At 46.4% G+C, this 20,709-nt stretch overlaps 1 protein-coding gene across 7 annotated transcripts in view; it reads right to left on the reverse strand.

The window, feature by feature from the left end:
• Positions 1-20,709, reverse strand: part of GRB10 (growth factor receptor bound protein 10) — a 205,153-nt gene that overhangs the window by 34,203 nt on the left and 150,241 nt on the right. For all 7 annotated transcript variants that reach the window (XM_070264433.1, XM_023639064.2, XM_070264430.1 and 4 more), the window contains 4 exons: positions 11,205-11,361; positions 4,103-4,218; positions 3,011-3,079; positions 1,185-1,322 (listed from right to left, as the gene is read on the reverse strand). In XM_070264433.1, coding sequence (XP_070120534.1) covers positions 1,185-1,322; positions 3,011-3,079; positions 4,103-4,218; positions 11,205-11,361 — 480 coding nt within the window. The remainder of the gene's footprint in view (positions 1-1,184; positions 1,323-3,010; positions 3,080-4,102; positions 4,219-11,204; positions 11,362-20,709) is intronic.

Raw genomic sequence — 20,709 nt, forward strand, 5'->3', positions numbered from 1 at the left:
AAACCCCACCTCTCAATTCTCAGACATAAGACTGTTAGAATGCATTTGATACTCTGCCAAACCAAAGCCCCATCACCAAATATTCAATGTGAAAACCAGGAGAAACTCTGAAACCCAAAGGTCAAAGTCAAGAGCACACTCTCAGATGCAGGACTCATACCACCTTGCTGTGCTGCGTGCTGAGTCCACTCGTGCCTGCAATTTTCCCATCGACAGCTTGTCCCATCCCTCTCCTCCTTCACTCCCCAACCCAGTTTTGTGTCCTGCTCCAGGCTACACATGTCCCTGGGTTCTGCATGCATGAGGATGGTGAATGAGCCATAAACTAGAGCTGCGAAGTCGGGGCATTACTGTTCCCACCCTGCATCAGATGTAAGATGCTCCATCAGCAGAGGGAAGGGGCTCAGCTGCCCATGCCCCTTCTCTCCAGCTTACGCCCCTGGCAGCTGCTGACTTCCCAAAGCAGCGCTAAGCCAGCCTGATGCTCAGCACCCTCACCTGGGGTCCCACCAGCTCCCCACGCTTCCTTCCTGGCAGGAACAGAAGAGACCACAGCTCTTACATGGTAAACATGCAGCCATGGTCTGCTGGGCACGCTCCTACTGCAGGGCATACTGGGACATTATAAGAAAAGGGTAGGGAATACTGTGCAAAGACACCAAAGGAGACCCCTGGCAAGGTAAGTCCACAATGCCCCAACCCTCTTTGGAGGCCTGCAGCTGTTTTCCATCTCTCACGTCCTCTTCCCACCAGGGATACATGTAAAACTGCAATTTATTACATAAAACATCTACGACGACATGTGTTAGATTGGCATTATGGTGGCACTATAGTCTATCAAATATCCTGACGGCTAGCGTAGATGCCAACTTCCAAATTACAGAAACTAAGCCAGCATTTTTCAAGGGACTTGGGCAGCCAAGAGGTTCTGCTCCCACCCCACAGAGGGGGCCCGGGCTGGAAAGCCTAGGGGTGCAGGAGGGCTGCAGCCTGGAGGCCCCAAGGTCTGTTAACACCTGCTTTCTGAGGTAGACCAGTAGGCCAGTAACTCTGAGCTTAGCTGTTACACAATTAGCTTAATAAGTTATCATGAGCCTGCAGGAGCCTAAGGTCCATTTTAAAATGCAACCCATGTTCACTCTGCACACTCCCAGCCTGGTGTGACTGGTGACTTTAAAACTCACCTTGGAAACTCCCTTTGTGGAGCAATAAAGGCCTGATCTCCGCAAACACACATACAGCTTTTTCCACGATTTCCTTCCCAGCTCTTTCACGTGCAAAAACCCTTGAATTTCAGGACAACTACTGGAGTTTAAAAAATTCTGTTGAAGAGCAAATTTCAAAAGTCAGACAATGCTGACATAAAATAATTAAAGCAAATATGGTATTAGCATCACTGGCATTTTGATATTTTCTGAATTATTAAAATACTCTTTTTTTGGTCAAACAGAGTTTTCAAGTGATATCTTTCCTTTCAGAAGTCTTAAAAATCCCATTAAATTGGTGTTGCCTAGAACATAATTAGTATTTAAACACACACAAGCAAATGGACCTTTCTAACATTGGCAAAAAATACAAAGTCACATTTCCTTACAAGACAGTAGATTTAAGGATCCTGACCTTTATTCTAGTTTTCCATAAAAGACATAATCTCAGTATTAGAGTTGGGGCCAGAGGAAGTGCCAGTAGCAATGGCTTAGGAGCCCTGTGGACTGAGAGCAGGCATGTCACTGAGGTTTTCACCACCTGCCCCTCCAAATAAAACGCATGTAAACCGTGTCTGTCTGCACCTGATTTCTCCTGGAACACCTCGGGGCCAGCACACTGTCCCAGCTCTTCCCACAGGCAGCATGATTTTCTATGGGAAAGAGAGGCCGAGAGCCAGGTCTGGGAGCAAGGCTGGGAGGATGACATTGGACTAGACAGAGAGGGGACACGGCTCCTCCCACAGGTGGGATGAGCCAGTTGGACAGAGTCCTGATGCACCTGGGCCAGTCCGGCTGGAGTCTCAAGAGATCATCGAGCACCCTCAGTAACACACAAGCTGTCTCAAACCAGGCAACTGAAAAAGCCATCATGCCATCACTGTGCACAGGCCATGGCAACTAAATGTTGACAGTTCCTGCCAGAACAGGCAAGCGGTGTGGTCAAGACGGGTTCAGAAGGGACCACCAGAACAGAACTCGCGCTAAAGCTCTCATCTTTCAGGAGGCACAGACAGACTTGGGGATCAACAAAGCAGAAAGAGGGGCTACGGCAGAACCTTACAGAAACCAAATTTTAGCAGCTGCTCCTATACTTGACACCACCTGGAGAGTGGTGGTTGCCTTAGCGAATGGTTTATTCTTTCACTAAACCCGTTGCAAATAGACACAGTTTTAGGGGCACAGCAGTAATATTCCCTTTTCTGTTCCCGATTTCCCTGGAAGAGCATGAGTCAGCAGTAAGCACAGAGAGACCTCTAGTGGCTCCCTCCACAGGAAGGGGCGTGGGGAAAGGCCAAGTTTTCTTAGAACAGACTTCAGAAAGCAGAGGCACAATTAAGACAGGTGTCCTCATTTTTAACGTGTTGTAAGTTACTTTTAAAAGGATTTTATGGCAACCTGATCACTGTTCACTATGAAGTGGACTCAGTCTTTCTGGAGAGATTTCCAAGAAGCCAGGCAGTGGCCTGTCCTGGGATGTGCACTCCAAGATGGGCGGGAGGCTGCTGGAGAACACGTGGCCTGCAGCTGCTCCATCCTGCCCTTCTGGCCATGCACAACGATCCCGTCGCTGCTAAGCAGAGTAAGTTTATCTTGTTTAAAAGTGCTTGTTTCACTCTGAAGGAGCCTGGTTACATACAGATTGCCCAAGTAAACATTTATTTCTGGTTATTCTAAACCCCATTAGGATCCAAGGCTAGTATGTGATTAGGAACGCAGTCACTTTGAGTTTTACAAGGCTGCCCTTACAGCCTGAAAGGACATCCACCCAGAAACTCCAGCAGAAGTCTGTTCTTGGCCAGTACCTGCAAAAGCTGGGTTTGACTGCCGTTGGACTGCTGGCACCAAGTAACCATCTGTTCTGGGAAGAAATTCTAAGGAAATGGAAAAGCAAATACGTTAAAGGTCAGATTAAAAGTGGGGAAAAGCACACTTATAGGTATGCCAGTACTAAAAACATTCCTACAGGTATGATTATGTATATTTGCATTTAAGATGAGGGTCCTTTTAATTTCCTTACCGCACAGTGGAAACACCTACTTCAAAAGGATGTATTATTTCCTTAAACGCTGAATTCAAGTTTGGAGCATCTATTATGTTTAATACGAAATCATGTCTCAAAGTATGCAACAAGGCAGAGGGCCACCACACAGCAGTGACTTAGTGACACAAGTGTGGCATGAGATAAAGAACAGTGGAAACTAAAAGATGAGGCAGAGACATGTGAAAAAGCCTTTTCTTGTGCATTACCCAAGAATAGTTATCAAATTTCTTACTTTAAAATAAAACAAATACAGCAGCTAAACTATCAGAGCCAGAATTTGACACTGGGTCTTCTCCCCATGTCGCTGCGGCTCTGCCTCAGGATTCGGGATAGCCTCACGTGCTACGGCTGGTAAGAGGCTCCCTATCCTGATACGTCATAAGACAAGTGCCTCCCTCCCAAAAAAGGAGAGAAAAATCAAGGAGACTACTCAATACGCCTGGATATTGACTTCTTTTTCTTCCACAAATAATCACAAAATACTATTTGCTATTTACAGAGAATAATGAGTTTTATTCTACTATTTGACCAATTTGTTCCAATTTAACTGAGAACTTTCAAAATAACTTAGAAAGCCTGCCCCTCCTCTCTTGCAACGTAGACACTGACCCCCTTTCCCACTGTTAATATGGGGAGAAGGCTGTGGTTCCAGTTGTCCAGTACAAGGGCATCTACATAAGCATCAGAGATTGAGTTTTGAGCAAGACTGCTTAAATAGCAGCTCAGATTCTCAATCCATCTGCGAACCCCTGCATCTCAGTCAGTTATTTTATAATCTGCTATTATTAAACCCAAGTATAAACTGCAAGATTTCAAGAGTTCCAAACCCCAAACCCAAAGAAATAAGACTCACCATAGGATTTTTAAAAAACTCATATTTTGCATAATTCTTCCTGAATAAAAATTTACTTTCACTTGCCATGGTGCTCTCCACTTGAACCACCAGCTCATGGTCTTCCAAGCACCTTTCTGCAGAAGAAAAGCACGAGATGAAATCATGTGAGAGATGAAGTAGGCAGAACCTTCAAGGCAGCTTTACAACCAACTATAAAATCTGGCTGACTTTCTGTTCTTTAAACATTGTGAGCAAAGATGAGGTCAAGAACTAAACTGAATTTAAATCTCTCTTTAATGCATTTCCAAATGCATCAGAGGTCTTAAGAAACGTAGTCTGAGGAATTCAGGTCAGTCCTTACTTTTATATACGTCTTCTCAATCTGGCATCGACAAAATGTTAAGGAGAGAGTCCATAAAGACTCCAAGCAAATGATTTTACCCTAAATTAAGCAATTTCAACTCTTGTAAAGAACATGGACTACAACAACGGGTAAAACATCCAAAGACAAAGAACTGGGGGGGCAGGGGGCACTGAGCATGGAGGACTGAGTGGGGGGACGGGGGAGGCAGAAGCAGAAAGGAAGAGATGCTTTTGACTTCACAGAACTCAGCCGCCTGAAATGGTGCCAGGAATGAGAAACGGGAAGGGCATGCTAGGATCACACAGCTGTAGGAACAACTCATCTTTAATGCAGAAGTTCCACTACCCACACTCTAGAGTTGTTCTCATCCGCTGGATGTCAGGGTAGGGAAGAAAAGACATATACAGCACTCACTCGTGTGTGCTCACACACACACACACATACACTCCAGCGCATCTGAATTAGCAGCGTTATCTCCCTAAAAAGGCATTTCCCTCACTGTTTGAACACTCTGGTTTCACGTGGAGCACAAAGAACTGCTCTGCTCCGGTGGTGCTGACACCTCTCCCACGGGTCTCCTCAAAGACTGCTCTGACTGGGGGGCCACTGGGAACTACCCATACTAAATAATGGAATAAACAATACCAGCAAATGTATGGCAGCTTCAACATGTGACCTGACGCCAAAATGGTAGAGGAAGAGATACTACAAAATTGGCACAAAAGGGGGAAGTTGGTCCTTCAAAGCCTCTACCTCCTTTCACGCTGCTAGAGCTGCATCCTTAGAAAAGCCTCATCTCAAGGAAGAGGTGAAGTTTAGAGTGAATGCGTTTCTAAGTCAAAGCCATCTCAGAACGTGGAAGAAGATTATCTGTCTGCAGAGGACGACGGTCTCCAGGACGCTCGTCTGAGACGGGCCACGCTGGCATGCAGAAGCACATTCAGCCTTGGTTGTGATACCACAAGGAAAGGATAAAATTGGTAAAAATATATTTAAAGCCCAAATTTGCCAAGGAAAGGAACTTCCTCCCCATGACTGCCAGAAAGGTCATGGTACCACAGGGAGGGCCACTGGCATCACCCTTGAACTACGAACAGGTCCACTCGTCTCTGGCGGCAGAGAGAATTTGCTGGCAACACATGAACCAAAACACTGCCCTACGTTTCCTCATGACAGAAAAGAAGAGCCATGCACAGCTTGAGCATATGATTACAACTGTTACGTGTGCTTTCAAAAAAGAGGTTGGCTTAATGTCATTCATTTAAAATGGATTTTCCAGGTGGAAAACAGATCAGTGACTTCCATTAAGATTTTTATTCAGAGAAAATATTTCTGTAAGTTATAGGGAAAAAAACAAGAATGCATAACCTGCTGATGGTTGGTGTATAGAAATAAAATTTTTTACCAGGTGAAATAAGGAGAAATAAAAAATTGGGGATGAAGCTACGTAAGATAGATGTTGAGCTCCGAAGAAAAAGGCATTTTGTCTCCAAGAGTCCTGAGGAGAGACCCACAGGACCGAGGGGAATCACCAGCTCTAAGGGGGCACAGGGCCAAGGCACACGCAGGCGCCTGTCCTCCCGGACAACCTCTTTCTGCCTCCCTGGGTCCCGCCCTGGCAAGATCCTAGGAAGACCATGCAGCAGCGTAAATAGGCTATGAAGTGTCCTGGGTGGTCAGACCCCAGGGCAGAGGGGGAGCAGGGAATCCATGTGTCTGGAAGGACCCCTACAGGCGAGAACAAGCGCTGCTGCCCCAATTCCCTGTTCTGTACCCACAGCCAGGCAAGGGACAGCAGACAGCAGTGGGGTCAGGAAGACAGATCCAAGAGATTCAAGAGCTGTCTTGTCTCAGTCTGCCACTGAATGTCCAGAGCACCAGTTGTCACAGCTGTCAAAAAGTGACCCTAGAAACATCAGTTCAAAGCCCTTTTTTCCAGTTCTAATTTTCTCTATGATTCTAAATACACGTATTTTCAAATGACCTTAATAATTCTATTAAACGATCACATTGCCATCTATAAACTTCCTATTATTACAACGCCCTGAAGTAAAACTGGAACATTACAATTCGTCAGGATGTTCCAAAAGGACTTTTCTACAAATGAGTCAGACATCCCTCCAAGGATAGTCCTACTTTTCAAATTTCTGAAACAAAGTCCAGCATCTACTCCACCACCCTATGCCACAGGAAAAATATTTAAAAATCAGACAACTCAAAAAAGCAAATCTTACTTCTATGCCTTAAAATGTGCAGTAGACACACAACTCCTAAGCAGAAACCTGAGCCGCCCAGGAGGGCATCAGCGTCCCAGCGCACTGCTCCCCATTTCCACGCCCACACAAAGCCCCGTGCAGTCACCCAGCACAGCCTATCTTTTGCAGAGAACAGAGCTGGCTGTCAATGAGCACTTCACAGCTGCCCAGGGCTTTGCCAGACTGTGAGAAATTGTGAACAGGGTCATCGGCGAGATAACAAGCCCACAGAAAACATGCCTGATGTCTAGATATGCCTGCCTGATAAGCAGCCCTCCTTCTATTTCTATATTTCACTGAGGAAAGGATGTCATTTTGGTGCCTCTCAGACGCAATGACAAGAAGACAGAGACGGAGGAGAACCAGCTGTGAAGGCCCCTCTGAGCACCAAGCACAGACGAGGTGCTGCTGCTGCTCTTTCAACACCCGTCTCCACGCCCAGATGTCAGCGTCCGAGGGGTCAAGGCCGAGTCCTCAAAGGGTGACTGTCACACCTTTCTCACCTGACCAGGAACAAACACAAAACTGAAAACAACCCAAGAAAGAGCTTGTGCTTTCTCTTAAGATGTTTCTACCTAATTCACATGACAATGGAACGCTCCAAATCCTCGAAGTTCACAGGACCTGGCTGAGCTCCTCACTTCACTGTGCTCCAGGACCACGCTGCAGACTCTCCTGGCCACCCGTCCCGATGCCTGCGCTCACTCAGGCCTGGGTGTGGGAGCCCCGGGCGCCAGGAGCCCCCATGCTCCATGGATGGAGTTTACCTGTAGTGGCACTTTCAAGTTCATGGGGGTACCAGGAAGCTGTTTTGCGTGCCAAAGTCTGTTTTTCGAAATTCCTTTAAAAAGTGGTTTGTTTACTTGATAGAGCTGCAGGCTGGCTGTGTCACATCCCTCCGTCCTCTACGCGTGACGGGTCCTGGCTGAGGTGAGCCTTGGAGACCTGCAGCTCACTCGCGTGCGTGGGGAAGACAGAATGGCAACAGCTTCCAAAGCCACTGCCCCTCTCCGGCCCCAGGGCTGGACTTGGCGGCTGTGGAGTGGCCTTGGTCAGAGACAGTGTTCCCATGGCTAAAAGCTCTTCACAAATACTAAAACCAAAACATGCCCAACAAGCAGGCCTTGCGGGGCGTGCTGACATAAGAAGAGATTACCAAAGGGACAGATAGCACCCTGGAGGGGGCCCTGGAAATCACAAAACAGAGAATACGCTCACCTACGGTCACTAAGGGCTTTGCCTCCCAAGGCCAGGGATTGGCCCCAACTTTTAAAACTATCTCAAGTGGTAAACGACTTCAAGAGTTGACACTGGGGATGAGGAAGGGTCATTTGCCCTGGCTCTGGCAACAAGCGCGGTTCAGAGAGGGCAGGGAATTTCCCACCAGTCAGAGATGGTGTCCCTCAGAATGCCAGCAGGTTGCCACTGTTCCTGTTCCTCCGTGACTATGATGTTCCTGCCAACGACGGGGCTTGGCACCCTCGTGGGGCTGCTGGAAGCTGTGGAAACTCACACACATGCAGGGTCTCTTAGTGAAAAGGAAACCACCTCGTAATGGCTATCTTGAGACTGTCTCATCTTTTTAAAATCATCACTCATTTCTGCGGGTGGGAAAGGTTTAATGTTGTTAAGGATCTAATATTTTCGCTGCATAGATCAGTATAGTAATTGTGCTCTGAAATCCTCAATTTCTGAGGCTACTCATAGACTAAAAATGCCCTTGGAATTAGCTCACTTATGGCCTCCGTTATTGGGGGCTGGGGTGACCATCTCCCTTAAGAGCTGCCTTATGGATCTGCAAGCAATGCCTACCTTTTGCCAAAGCCACGACCCTCGTGTTTGTGCAGGTGCCCATCATATACCATATGATACTCCAACATATACCATAAGAGAAAATGCCTTCCTAAAAGGGGCTATCAGTGATGGGGACGTGGGGCTAGATGGTTCTGCCCTGAGACCAGGGGGCGCTGACTGTGTGTGCCAGGGGAACAAGGAATAGAGCAGAACATTATCCAGCAAGGAATTCTGCAAAAGGCCAATATACTCACACTCATTCTCAGGGATTGAATGCTGAAACACCAAGGGCTTCTCTGAAAGGCAGCCGCCCCCACAGTGCCCACCTCACAGGTGGTGTGGAACAGGGTCCTGTATCTTCCCTTTTCACACTACTGGGTGTCTGACAACTGGATGCTGGTGAATAGTGGGAAGACTAGGACTTTCACCTAAACAGAAACTTAACCCATTAAAAAAAAATTAACTGATAGGCTTGTATCACAAACAGAAGGACAGGCAGAGAAGATACAGTGACAGGACTGCAAGAGGCTCCTTGAGAGCAGTGGAAGGTTTCAGTGGGCGCTGACCTTACAGGACGGCCTCGCATGGCGGTTGCTAACCTCGTAAGTCCTTTACAGAACCCAGGCATCAGCAAACGTATTCACTTGCTGCTAACGAGAAAGGAGCTGGGGGGAGAAGGGACTCAGGGAGAGTCTTCGACGGGGACTCCATGCATTTGTGATTAACTGCATTAATTCCTCTCTGTCAAACAGGGTCCAAGATTTGATCTAAATGCTTTTTCTTTTTTTTGTCATTTCACTTTCTCCCTTCCTTTTTTCCCCCTCTTTTTACTTGATTTCATAACAAAGTACTATCCCCTTTACAGTATGTTAAGTGCATCTGAGAATAAGAGAAGGAATAAAGAATATAAATATTACATCCCTAAGAACATTGTGTGTACATGTGCATTTCTTTTCCAACTCCCTCAGAATAAACTGTTTCTCATGTGGTCGATCATTTCCAAAGTTTTAACATATATAATTTCTTTATCTACTGTACGATGTTCTAGAAGCAGGCACTACCACAAGAAACACTGGAATTGAAATTTCTCAGTCATTAGATGTTAAATTTTTTCTGTGTATCTGTCCCCATTTTATATTTCTCTCAGTCTGTATAATTATATTCACGTATTATAATATTTGCAGAGGTCCTTTCACAGTTCCTTTCAAATTAAGAGACTATTCAGACCTTTGAAAGGACTTTCCACAATATTCGTGTTCAACTATGCAGACATGTTTTTAAAGTTAATTCTATATATGTGTGTGTGTATGTCTACGTATGTATATATATGTGTGTATACATATAGGTGTATATATGTGCATGTGTGTGTATATATACATACTTGCAGGCTTCCAACTATTGTTTAATTTCCAAGTTACTCATGTGTCAACAGATGCTTTTGGTGGCCCTATCAGACCACCGTAGGATCCATTCATGGATGTCCCAAACTGGAGCTAGACAGTCAGTCTCTGTGGAAGAATAGTGTCACCAGTCGCTATGCTGTGGCACCACTGAACGCACCTGGCAGCAGAAGGCTACTAGTGACAATGGAGAAAGCGTATGGTGACACACAAGCACTCTGGAGATTGACATAGATGAGAAAGAAATCGGAAAGTCTTCTTAATGCTTACTCTAAAACTCACGCCATATGTCTGACGGTACGGGGGAGCTAGCACACAGTGACCAAGTGCTGCCCACCCAGATTTACACTGCGTCACTTAGGCTTATATTGTACAACAGCAGCTGAAAGAATGCTATTTAGTTAAGTGAATATTCCAGACCTAGAGGTTTAAATTTGATTTATTAATCTTTCAAAAAGATTCATGAGAAAAATTTAGAACCATGGGAAAAAGGTTACAATCTGTGTAGTTTTTCTCTCCTTCACAACATGGAAGAGATAGCTGTTGATTTAGAGAAAATTCTTGTTTTAAATATGTACCTAGGATTTTGAAAGCATCATACTTTATTCAAAAGAATTTAAACAAAAGTCTGAAAAGCTTCTTTACCTGAAATAGACCACCTGAGCAAAAATCCAAGAGAAAACAAAACCTCAACAAGTTCTGTAAATAGTACATATTTCAAAATATCCTCTTGTCCTCTACACACAACCCACATGCACGCACACACACGCTTTCTGGGGAAGCATTACAAACCAGCTGAGATACACTGTAAGACTCCAACTTAGATGGAATTGCTTAACAGTGCGCTGTGATTCCCAGTGGGCCTCCCTGTGGCCTCACACAGACCGGCAGCATGGCTCCCCTACTCCTGTCAGGTGGATGAGCTCCTCTCTGCAGAATGATGCCAGAATCATGCAAGGGGCAGGCTCCCCCCACCCCCAACAACAGGTGTGCAGCAAGCCCCACACGCTTCTCGCAGTCAGGTTCTCCAGCTAAATCAATCCCAGGGAGAACGAGAACCTTCTCACTGTGTCTGAGCCCTTGGGAAGGTACTGTTCAACCACCAAAGAGCAAGATTCTGAAAGCACCAGAGTAGACAGGGCTGGAAGGGAGGGAGGTGAAACTTGAGGAGAAAGAGAAGAGGCAGGAGCATGGAGGACAACACAGAGACTGCCTACTATTCTGGCAGGGGACACTGTGGTGACACATTTGGCAGCTGTGGTCTTCATCTGATTGTACACTGAGCACCTCCAGGTGCTGTTCCCTACCTAATCCCAGGTGCGGGTGGTGTTCCACTAGCGTCCAGCTGTTGTCATCCACACAGTGACTTCTGTAAACCAGCAACTGGCACAGGTCCCTGGCTGTCATGTCTGCTAGAATCTCCACCACTTTGCTCGTCCCATCTTCACTAAAGACTTTAACATCCTGTAACACATAAAGGTAACACTTACAGATGAACAACTTTGGGTTTTAAAGAAATAAAAACTGAAACAAAATAAAAGAGCAAAAGTAAAGACAACAGCGCTCCAACACATGGATAACTTTTCTTCCAGCAGCAGGTAACTGCCAGCAGCAGGTATGCAGGACGAGTACTGTCGACTTTCGCTCCGTCTTGCCCTCTCCCACCTCGGATGGGGCTGAGCATGTAGTTACAACATGACGTTCTTAAAATGCCCAGGACACCTCAGGGGACGCAGAGCACAGCCAAATCAGAGTGTACGAGCTGCTTCTCAACAACCTGTCTTAGGAAGCGACAGAATTCATTTAAACTACTGCTGGTGGTCTTGGGTTTGGACATTTTGGTTGAATCAACTGTGAAAACAAAGGAAGCAACAGAAATCCTAACTTTTGGTGACTCCACCTGCTCTCCATTCCTAGGATCCAGGGCGCAGTGGCCAGCACCCACTGCCTCCTCACACCCCACTCATCTCACGTTCATTTAGGCTTAGGAAGAAAGCTGAGAGAATTTAATATGAATAGGCTGAAATTTAAAATATTAAAAAGAAGAGCATAGTAAGAACTCAGTCACAAAATTCTTTGGCCCCTTCCCCCGACAAAATTACAAGCAAGCTTCATTTTCCTGGGACTGATCAAAGTCATGACAAATGAATAGCCCCTGGGCAAAGGGACAACCCAGCAGAAATCCAGAAAATCATCAGTAGAGCCTGCCCCTCTGCCTAGCTACAGAACCAAGAGGGATGCTACCTTTGGAAAGAACGCATGATGCTTTAAAAAAAATCTTACCTCCACAGCGTGGAAAAAGCAGTCAGAAGAACAAGATGGCATTTTAAATCAAGATTGTCTCTTGAAAGGGAGTTAGTTCCTGGCCTCTCCCTACCGTCCCTGGTAGGCTGGGCACCCCTCCGGGAGCTGGCCCACCAATGGCTGGCTGTGGGACGGAGGAGCCCTGGCGGGCAGGCTGTCTCCAGGCAGGCAGGGAAGCTGCTCGCAGGCTGCCTTAGGCTCGTCCTCTAGGTAGTGGATCAAGCCATGCTGGGCAGACCAATCAGGTCCCTCCCTGAGCCTGATGCAATCGCTCCCCCTCAGGCTCCACACTTGAGAAGTGTGCGAGCCCTGCGAGGTGGAGGTGATGACAACATGACAACAGCAACACAAACTCAGATCAATACGCCAGAAAAATCTCTGCTAATTTTTTCCCGTGGTGGTGAAATAACAAGCAGGACACCCAGAGCCTGAGCACATGTGTTCTCTGAATTCAGGCCTGTCTGCCAAATCTCTTGAAAATCTCTGTCCCTGCACCTCATGCTGTCAGTTGCAACTTCGGAGCCGGAGCTCCCTGTGGCCTGTGAGTGTCAGCTGGTCATATAAACTGGCTCCAGCTCTCCCGCTCTCTCTCAGTCCCCTTTCTGGTGTTTTTGACCAAGTGCTCACTTTGTCTGAACATCTATTTCCACTGAGAGGAATCTGGCAGGAGAAGGCGAGTTGCCAGCATGAAGTCCCAGAGGGATGGCACCATCCCGTAAGGACCATCCCCAACCCTCCCCCAGCTCCTGGTCAGCAAGGAGTTAAAGCTCACCCAAGCCCTGAGCTCTGAGTTCAGAGGCTTGGCCGACAGCAGCTGGAGGCTACACAGCTCTCCAGGTAGGCGGGGTCACCACCCCTGCCTGCTGCCTCTCAGCCAGCACCCCCCAGAGAAACCATGCAAGGACCAGGACAGGGTTAGGACTTAGGGACCTGCTTTCAACTCACTTCACTTTTAAACAAATCCACCCATCTATTTTCTGAAATTTATGTTTCACTCAGTGAAAGTTATACTCCTACAAAATAAATTAAATATTCAAATAGAGCCAGCACGACTGAATCTATAAAAGGAAATTTAATCTAAACAAAATATGCCTCTGGTCTATAGGTAAAAACTTTTAAAAAAAATGTGTTAACATAAAAGAAAAACAAATTTAGAAAACGCAAGTGAATTCATATAATTCCTTATACATCTGCTAATTATATTATCAACCATGTCTTCTATACATAGAAGCATAGTTGCTTTCAACTACCAAAATCAGCATGTTCCTAATTTTCCTTCTTTCCTAAGTTTTTAAATAAGGTTATCTGTGATTACAATGAACATTATCCTCTCTAGGAAATTTAAATTATGTTGAAGTGTAAATACACTCTTCAAGTGCATTTATCACTTTTCCTGCCCCAAATCAGCTGTGGCACCAGCGTTTAATCTTCTTTCCAGCCCCACTGCATTTTTCTTCATACTCTCTCCTCACCTCTCTGTGGCTCCACAGCCATGCCCCCAAGGGCCTATATATATAGTCTGAGTATTAAAAGCTAAGATTTATGGTCTTTGTCATATGGCCACGTCCACTGCTTTCTGATTACCAGAGACTGCCAGGCTGGCGGGACCTGCTGGCAGCCAAGTGGGCAGGGAAGCTGGGACTCTGCTGCAGGCCGTGGCGGGCACAGACACAAAGGGAAGCATGCTCTAGTGACAGGACCTCGAATCCCACACAGCTGCCCACCTGGCCCCTGACCCACACTCTCCAGCTACCTCCCCAAACTCACTGGGCCTGCTGACCACAGATGAAACAAACCCCCAAGACAGAAAACCAAGAAAGCCACTGCCTAGCACTCTCAAATTGGGTACATGTTTGGAGTTACAGATGAGAGTATTTCTAATGAATATTTAAGGCAAAAGGAAAAGCCTACTGGAACAGCCAGCTAGCTACCTGTCACCATGCTTTTAAAGCCAGAAGTTCTGGAAGGAGCATTTTGCACCACAGCAACTGCCCCTTGAGTCACCACGTGCGCAGAGCTTGGGGCTCATTCTGGAAGCAAAGAACGGTTTCCATCTCAGCCTTCAGCGCAACAGGCCTGAGCCAAGGGTTGCTGGGGAGCAGCCTGCGGCCCCCAGGTAGATGCTTGAGCGTCTTGCACTGGGCGGGACGCAACAGGTCCTCTTGCACAGGCCAAGGCCTCTGTCTCACCGCAACTCACGGTTGGGCAGGAAGATCTCTACTCAGGCTCGTATTTCTCCAGGGTATAACTTATCCAGGGAGCCCACAGATCTGGGTAATGCCAGGATGGGGGAGAACTCAGAAGGCAGACCCTAGTGCCAGCAGGGCTCAGCCACTTCCTTGCTCTGTGACTTCAGGCAGGTTATTAACTACCTGAGACTCACTTTTCCCTTCTGTGCCATGGGTGTTGCTCTGAGAGGGAGTAATGTGAGCACAGTGCTCTGCATGTGGAAGTTAAAGCATCATTTATGACCTCCCTTGCCATAGGGTGGGGGTTCTGCTTAGGTGCTCTAGAATCAGACTGGCCTGCAATCTGGCTTCATCACTAGCTAGCTGTGGGAACGTGGCTGAGTGACCCAGCCTCGCTGTAAGTCAGTTTCCTCCTCTGTAAAACGAGGGTCTGTAAGTAGCACTGCCTCACAGTGTGGGCCTGGCATGAGCTAACGAGAGCCTCTCTTGAAAAACTCTCAGCCCCCTGTGCCTGCCCCCTGGCGTGTGCTCAGATGCAACTTGGAGCTGGGAAGACGGCAGGCTCCTGCTGAAGGCCAGCATACACCAGGGAAGGGGGCGGCCTGGGACCCTGACGGCCACTTACAACTCAGCTTTGCAATTCTGAGAAAGCAAACGTCATGACCAGTAAGATGCAGCGGGAACAGTTCAGTTGGAAAAGCCAATCCTTGAATCCTCAATATCCTTTTCTCCAATGCAAACTAAGTAGCTAACTGCTTTAAAAAATAAAACACTAATATTAAAAAGAGCATAATCATGTCAACAGCACAAGGCTTTTTCTTTTCACAGTTGGTGGGGGAGGAGTGCTTTGCCAAGTTACCCAGCCCCCTAACTGGCAAGGCACCACAGCTGGTTATAAAAGTCCTGATGTGCTAACAGAATGTTCCATCCTCCCAAGGCTCTGCTGTCGCTTCTTATACATTCATTCTACAGAGTGAGAAGCAAGAGCTTAAATCTTTCCAAACCTAAAGGAAGGTCATTAAGAATAATTAGGGTTGAAGTTACATCATCTCCATGGCCCCAAACTGCACTCTGGGGAGCCTGGCTTTTTGTCTCGGTGTCCCCAGCAGGTAGACAGTGGGGGTCACATCCTTGCTGTCAGTCTCACTTCTGCTTTGTGCCCTGGACACACTTGCTGGCTCACTTGCAGGCTCAGGGAATCTCATACTGAATTCAGAAGACCTCTTGACTTTGGCCGAGATCATCTTGTAAAAATAGAAAATGAGGCACTCTTCACTCTCTGCCTCCCCAGAGCTGTCCGGAGTGTAGGACGTGCCTGGGTGCACCCGGCCTCCAGGTGCGAGGACTGAGCAGAGCAGAGGAGGCCCCGCAAACCCTTGCACAGAAACCGAGAGAGCTGGGAGGGTCTGAGCCTGGAGCTCTCGGGCCAGCTTTGTCTTAGTTCTTCATCTTCCTCCAACTTACTTGTTAGTTCAAAGCTCTACTAGGTCTGTTGAAATGCATTTTTCAAAATGAGGACGTAAGCTGGAATTTTCAGTAAATCCTGAAGCTTTTTGTAAATACTCGGAGGTAAACACTTAAGAGAAGCCAGGTGGTAATCCAAGGGCCAAAAGGGGGCATCCATCAGTGGAAGGTCAAGATCAAAAGGGAGAAAAGATGGCTGAGGACAGGAGGTGGGACGTGCTGATGGAATCTTGTTCTGGCTGGGGCCATGAGGAAGGAAAGCAGGAAAGTCAGCAGCACTCAGGCAGGCAGAGGGTGCTACCTGTGAGAGCCACAGTGGCCACGTCAGGGCCCAATGTTAACTCCCTCTGAGGCAGACGCTGCTGTCCTCTGACCAGATGAGCAATGGAAGTCCCAGGAAGGCAGAATAGCTTGCCAGAATCAAGGAGATGGAGGCTGCTGGGGTCAGGATTTGAATCCAGGGCAGCAGGCTGCTTGCCTTTCTTCTCCGTCAGCAAGATGCTTCTAGGCACTAGAGAAACCTCCCTGCCAGGTGGGGTCCAGGCTTCCCAGGAGCTACATGACAAGGCTTTTGATTCTGGGGTTTAGTTTAGTTTAGTTTAGTTTGAAGCCCTAAACTGGGCAGGCCTAGGAAGTTTGGAGGAAATGAAATTTACTTCAGACCAGGGCGGAAGCAGGGTTAGGCTAGGTCAGTTTTAGTCAAAAAGAATGTAAGTCTACGATTTTTCTCAGTTCTGCTCTAAATTAATAGTGTTACTTGGAGATAATCAGGAATGACAACTGAGACTGCAACACTTAATTATATGGCTCTATTCACCATAATCGGAACATACATCATGATCCTGGTCAATTACACTGACTCAGACTTACTTAAAAAAATCTTCATTATAATCTTTTGATTTCAAAGTTTTCAGTGAGAATTAAAAATATTTTAAGTCATTGCAAATCCTTTCTAAAGGAGTTAAAGTTCCAAAAATAATTTGCGAAATAGTTCTTGAAGGTCAACCATGGTTTTCAGAATTCTGAAAGACTTCGCTCATGGGGCGGTTCTCACAGGCTAACTAGGCAGGCGACGAGGTTCAAAGCAGCATGCCTCTGTTTTATACCAGACAGACAGACTGACTTAGAAGAATTAATTGTAATTTGCTCATCTGCCTTTTTTTAACTTTTCTAGAATGAATATGCATAGCCTGTTATTTTGACAATAGCAACTTTTGCAAAGTGATATCTTTTTATAGAAAATAAAAATAAGCGTCATTTCAAAAAGATTTCCTTTGGTGACTGAAGATGAGCAAAGAGAAGAAATCATGTTATGAAAGGCTGTGGGCAGCCGCTGCCCCCCCAGGTGCCCTGCTCGGGCACTACCCTGAGAAAGGCCTGATGTGGCCTGAAGGTCCTCAGAGTCCCTCCCAAAAACAGTGCAGGGTCTCCTGGGAGTTGCTGTTCTTGGGGGCTCAGATTCCAGAAGGGGCCCAGTTACTCTGCTTTACAGTTAATTAGAAACATTTGTTTTCAGACTTGACTTCTTATTCAGTACATATTTGGGGGGAAACTGATATTCAAAAGGCAGCTTGGCTCTAAATGCTGGAGATCTACAGATGACTCATGTGCAGTTATTTAAATTTCCATTTTAATCATCTGTGGTCACAACAGTGGCAGGTCCAGGCACTGAAGGACGTGCTGGCGGAATGACCATGTCCTCGTGGGTAACCCCTACAGTCGTGACATCCCAGAGGGGGCTTGTGGTATATTCTGTGGCCAATGTGGGACCACGTCAGCTTTTCTGCAAGGCAGAACATTTTAGCACTGCACGGCATGCCTCCTTCCAGAAGGTGTCGAACTTCAAAAGAACATGTAACTCATGACTGCATTCTATGTCGAGTTAGAATTTATGTATTTTCCCGTGAGTCACACATTGCCCCAAAACTGGACCAGAAAGAGAATTTTCATCCTACTTATTCTCAAGTCTACGGGGACAGTCAGCATTCTGTTTTTTTCTCCAGCTTATTCGGTGTCTAGATAATCTAACATTTTCCCTTTTCTTCTGCTGTCTCACTAACTATATCTATGACACCAAGGAGTATGGGCAGAAGTTTTCCTAAGTCAGAATTAACTTTTGGACTTTTGCTTCCTACTGCCTATTCTTCTATGTATTCCACTGAGCTTAATTATTTTTTTCTGTAGATGGACAGAAAGTATGTGCGTGGTATGGGCAGGGCAGGGCCTCTGGAGTCTTCCATTCTCAGCTTTGCCAGATCCCAACTCTACAGTGCCGAGGGAAGGTGCTCCCAGTTCTCTGGGCATCAGTTTCCTCGTAAGCGACACTGGCATGACACCATCTAGTCTGCAAGGCTACTCACGTGGGCCCCTGACCAGGTCCCTGCCAATCAAGAGGGCCCATCATTGTTGTCATGGGAACGTCTGTTTGCCTTTCTTCCTCTTGGAGCTCCTGGAAAGCAGGGTCACACTTCGTTCATTATTCTTGGTTCTACCCTGCTCACCTGGTCATCTGCTTGGTGAATGAACCCTGGGGACAAGTTGCTTGCACCACTTTTGCTACACTTTTTTGTCCTAGTCAAAAAAAATTTGGCTGCGAGCTCCATTAGAAACCATAGCTGCTTCTACTCTGCAGCAATGTCCTCCTGGTGACTCTGCAGAACTTCCTTCAGCCCTACATCAAGAGCGTGCTGTCTGCAAAGCTCCCCTCCAGTTTTCAGGACCAGGTTTTAGGAGCTGAGGCTGTTGGGAGCATGCAGAGGGTATGCAAGTCTCTGGGCAGAGTGCCTCGAAATGCGACAGACGTCCTGTCTGCCCGTCGCCAGCGTAACAAGGGCATAGTCATGAGAACTGTGAAGGGTGGTTAATTTACAACATGAAAGGAAAAGGACTTTATTCAAGGTGGAGTCAGCTTGGGGGCCATTGCTCTTTTCTGTGTGTAAGGACAATGTCGGCAGCTCCCAGGATGTCCGAAGTTGTGAGCAGGCAGGAGGACCACGTAAAGTGGAAATTCCTGACATACATATATGCACACATATACACAAACAGATACATATACACACATACATATACACATGCATACCTACGCACACAAACACATACAGACACATATATTAGTTTTTTATTATAAAAATAAGTTTTCATTGTAACGTATTTGGAAAATACAATAAGGGACAAGGGAAAAAAACCTGATAATCACCGACCATTCCCGGATTCACTTTTAAAACTCTAGACTATGCCCTTCCAGTATTCTTTTGCACATCTATTTATAAATAGACATACTGACATAACTGGGATCATACGGCACAGACAGTTTTGCAATCAGGCTTGTGTAGCTTCACGTTACACCACAAACATCTCCCAGGTCATTGTTTCTTTGATGTTTTAATGACTTCAAGGTATTTCTTCACACAGTTGTATCAAACACGATGTATTTCCCAATGCCGTCCATTCCAGTGCATTCTAGTTTTTCATTCTTATCAACAGTGCTGCTTGTCATATCTTTGTACATGAGTCTTACTGTGTGTGTTTAATAATTTTCTTAGGATAATGTCTACATCAAATTTTATTAAAATATGACTCTAATAAGGGGAACATTTCCAACAGAGATGACTGCCTGACCAAGTTTTTGGTAGAATACTATTTCTTAAAATTGAATTTGTTAAGGAACAGAATGGAACTGCTGGCATGTCCATTTAGCATCTCTGAATTCCTTACTTAACATTAATAAAGCACACTCTCTGTGCAGTTCCCATTCCTCTGAATATACAAGCTTCCCCCCCCGTCCACCCCTAAAATTATCTAAAAGCCTCAATTATAGAAAGAATTTCTGATTCAACAGTGAGAGCATGGACTTAGAACCTGCCAGTCCTAGAGTCAAACTCCTGCTAACTGCTTGCAGCGTGAGCCCCCCCCTTCTGACTCCTGACATCCTCAATGCCAAAATGGGGCGACTGTCACATAGGCTTACATTGGGTGTCACATAGGATACGGCACAGAAGTCCCTATTGCAGAGTAAACACTCAATAAGAAATCATTCCAGACAGACTCATTTGACTTGTCTTCTCCTTCTTGGGGGGCATTACGTACCTAACAGGCAAGACTCAACATGAGCTCCAGGATCCAGACCCCCCGCAGTGTCAACTCAGGAAGAGTGTGTGCCTGGGCAGAAAGAGCTCATCCTGAAGTTCTGCTCCATAGACGTCTAAGGGGCTTTAAACTGTCTCAGCTTTAAATACTTGAAAACCCAGCAATTAGGACTTTGTTTTGTATTCAAAGAAGCTAAAGCCTATAGTGAGCAAGGCAGTGATGGTTCCTGAGGAGAGGAAGAGGCTCGCATCGTGCCCCCGTCCATCGTGGCTCTACAGAGCTCTCCGTCTCAGAGCAGAGGTTGACCAGATGACTCCAAAGGCTTCCTAATTCGGGGTCGTTAACAGTTCTGCTGGGGGCAGCTGCCGCTTTTGGTGGCAGGTCCCCCTGCAACATGAATAACGGGGTGAAGCCTGCAGCGCATGCCCAGCTGAGCCTTTCCATTGTGATCGGAGCTACAGTGGGAGCGCACCCCTGCACCCAAGCCCTTCCTGGAGCAGCACGTGTGTCCGTGGAACTCACTGCACTAGAGCTGCAAACGTGCAGCTTGAATGCAAATCCCATTTCAGCAGTGAATTTTTTAAATGATATTAAGGAATTAGGTGTAATATGGCATTATGGTTCTGGTAAAAAAAATCTATGAACTTTTACAGAAGCAGACTAAAATACTTACAAATAAACGATATTGTTACACGGGACTCTTGTCAAAACAATACACACACGGGAAGTCAATGGGTTGTGGCTGGGGTAAGACATGTTGTGGGCTGAT

The sequence above is a fragment of the Equus caballus genome, chromosome 4, assembly GCF_041296265.1.
Source record: "Equus caballus isolate H_3958 breed thoroughbred chromosome 4, TB-T2T, whole genome shotgun sequence".
Taxonomy (NCBI): Eukaryota; Metazoa; Chordata; class Mammalia; order Perissodactyla; family Equidae; genus Equus; species Equus caballus.